The sequence below is a fragment of the Gavialis gangeticus genome, unplaced genomic scaffold (genome assembly GCF_001723915.1).
Source record: "Gavialis gangeticus isolate Ggan-Ray unplaced genomic scaffold, GavGan_comp1, whole genome shotgun sequence".
NCBI lineage: Eukaryota > Metazoa > Chordata > Crocodylia > Gavialidae > Gavialis > Gavialis gangeticus.
The window spans coordinates 15,709,459-15,712,583 of record NW_017729000.1 but is presented as its reverse complement, the minus strand read 5'-3'; the positions used below and the strand labels follow the sequence as shown (position 1 = coordinate 15,712,583).

Below are 3,125 nucleotides of genomic sequence, written 5' to 3'. Positions count from 1 at the left end.
TACTGGCACACCATATCTTGCCTTTTTTTTTTTTTTGTAGGTATTCCAGTCTTTTGCCCCTTTCAGGTTTTACTTTGAAATGTAATGGTAGCCCCCCCCCTGAGATTAGCAATTCACCCAATTAAAGCATTTAAAGACCACCTTCAGGGTAAAATGAAAAGGATTCTGAAAAAAGCTCAAAGAGAGGCCCTGCTGAGTCTCAAGAAGACAATGCTGAGTCTCAATGCTGAACTTACAGGAGTAAGTTCTCTGGCTAATGATTAGATAATGAACAAACTCTTCTGATAGACATCATTTTGCTCTGTATCATGATTTCCTGGGCTTAAAATCTTCCAGGACAGACAGGAACATCATACACACTACCCTGTTGGCTGAAGTCCTGCTCAGCTAAAACACCAAGTTCATACCGTGCTGTTGAGTTTGAAGGCATTTCACCTGGCAAAAAAAGACAAAGCTGCCCTCAAGCACAAGTGATCTCCCTGACTATGAGTCAAGCAAAGTTCCTGTGGATGCTGTTGTCTGAGAGAGAGCAAAAGAGTCTTTTTCATAGTTCACACAGAGGCCAAATGAGGCACAGACAGCATACATTAGGCTTGTCCCTCCACCCTGCTAGGATCTACTTCTGATCAGTCAGTTGTCCCGTTCAGGGTAGTACTAACCTGGTACTTGCCCCCACTGGCTAGGTCTACATTAGAGCACCAGGGCATTCAATCTCACTACCAGAAAGGTAATCCCCTCCCATCTTCTCCTGCTCCTTGAGTGTTAACCCCAGAAGTGAAGTGGTGAGCATACGCTGAGCACAATGCTAGGCTTCCTCCTACGGGTGTCTTCACTATCTTATCTCCAGACTGATATGCATGGAGTGTGAGCAGGCAGGTGAAGCTTATTTTCTTGATGATATGAGACTGAGCCTCCTGCTGCAGTACAGATATTCGCTGTGAACAGAGGTATCTCCTGTGGCTGAAGCAGATACATACAGGAAAGTGTATCCTGTAACTTGGGAGGTGAACACCAATTCTTGAACAGCTGGACTGGAGGCAGATTATCCTGATTACACATTACCATTTCAATGAACCTGCTGTGGCACATGAAGGTGTGTACAGAAGGATCCATCCTGACACATACTTGAAGATGAACATGGCTTGTTTATATTTTTAAAGCACCAGCTACATTTATAGTGTGTTCTACAATCATTCAAGATTGTCCATATTCAGTATTTATATTTAAAACAAGCAAGGAAATTTGTGCATCTTCTAGATATTTTTAATTGACACAGTTTTAACAGTGGACTAGTTGTTATTATTTAACACGAATTAAACATTTAGCTATGATTTTTCTCTTAGCGTAAGAAAATAGAAGTCTTTTCTTCCTATCAGCCATCTTAAAGCTTTGCTCTGTTACTAAGTCAGGCTATAATATAAAAGCATCTGGAAGCCTTAATGAACATATGAACCTAAGGAACTGACACTGCACTTTACAATCTCAGAACACTGGTCAATGTTCTTCTTTATCCGGTAGAATGTCTCCACATATTCAGAGCGGCCCAAAAGCTCCACAAAATCTTCATCGTGTGTTATCACAAGCAGCTGAAAGTTGCGCTGTTGCGAGCGGCTTTTTATTATCCTACGGAAGATTCAATGGTTAGGATACGTTCATGGAAATCACATCCTAACTTGGCAAACGTACTTGGTAAATTCTCTAAAACAACCTTAGTACAACATTCTAAGCCATAAAAAACAGTCACGACTATTACTGAATTTACTTGATTGCAAGACGAGGGTTTCCCCCATTCAGCATAGGGAAACCGAGTATCACACTGCTCCAACTGGGAATGAGTGGCTGTGCAGGGAGCCCAGCTGGGGCACAGGCAGCATCAGCAGCATTCAGATTCCTGTTTCCAGCTCTTTCCCTGCCAGCCTCCTCTCTCTTTGTCTCTCTAGCTGGCAAGGACCCAGGCAAGGGAGGAGTCTGCAGGCTGCTACTGTGGTCTCCAGCCAGCTGGGCTTCCTGCACAGTGACTCCTCACAGCCCCCAGTTGGATCATCTCACTCAGCTGTGGCAGGCATCCCTGCCTTGCCTCCACTGTTGACTGGCAGAAGGGTCAGCCAGGAGGACAGACACGGAAGTGGGGGAAGGGAGCAGGACAGGGAAGACGGAATTTGTGTGCTGCAGAGCCAGGCTCCCAGAACAGCTGCTCCCTACAGCATAGGTCAGAAGTATCCTGGGCTCCACCTGTACCTGGATCAGCACAGAAAGCAGCAGCAGGAGGCAAGTAGTAGAGGGTAGTTACAGGTTGGGGGATGATCCTTGCTTTTCCCCTGCCCGCCCTGTCTCTGCTTTCCCCCCTCCTGCTCCTCAGCCCTGCTTTTTCACAGCCTACTCCCACCCCTGCTTCCCCTCACCTCCCCCATCTCATCTGCTTTCACCATGCTTCTGTTTTCCTGCCCCCTGCAGCAGTAGGAGGGACAAACTTAGGGTGACCCCCCCAATAATTAGATTAGAGACTTGGAAAATTATAACAAATTTATTAATTTTCCATGTCTAGACTATTGAGGGGGTTGTCTTAAATTCAAAGTCATCTTGGATTTGGGTAAGTTTGGTAGTTCTTTTTCTAAAATTTAAATTATGCTGTATTAAAAATGTTATTAACTCCTTAGAATGCATTGGAAATAAGTACAGGCTCTTCCTCAGTTATTTCATGTGATCATTAGTAAAGTGCTTGACTATTAACATCTCTGGCTCCCAAACAGCTGCAGTAAACTCTTAGGCAGAATAAAGAGAACTAACCAACCAAATAACCATAAAGGCCTTTGTTGTTCTTGTATCCCCATTAAGATGAAAACTCAAGATACCCAAGAGATAAAAGGTCATGAACTGTTAAGCAATCTGACAGTCAGCATTAAATTTTACTTCTTGGCTACGCATAATATGAAACAGAACACTTAAATAATGCTTCCTCCTTTTTTCAAATAATGGAGTATCTGGAATATATGGTATTGTATACAGAATATACACTACATGTCTACGTGTGTATATATGTATGTATATGTATACATGACTGTCCAGCTATACAGATATATGTATCTAATATAAAAGGCTTAATCTGTCCCAGACCTGAATGGAGG

General features: G+C 43.3%; 1 protein-coding gene across 2 annotated transcripts in view; it reads right to left on the bottom strand.

The window, feature by feature from the left end:
* Positions 1–1,247: 1,247 nt before the first annotated feature.
* The window catches only part of RAD50 (RAD50 double strand break repair protein), a 43,783-nt gene continuing 41,905 nt past the window's right edge, over positions 1,248–3,125 (bottom strand). For both annotated transcript variants that reach the window (XM_019506331.1, XM_019506330.1), the window contains exon 26: positions 1,248–1,623. In XM_019506331.1, the coding sequence (XP_019361876.1) occupies positions 1,437–1,623 (187 nt within the window). In that variant the 3' untranslated portion in view covers positions 1,248–1,436. The remainder of the gene's footprint in view (positions 1,624–3,125) is intronic.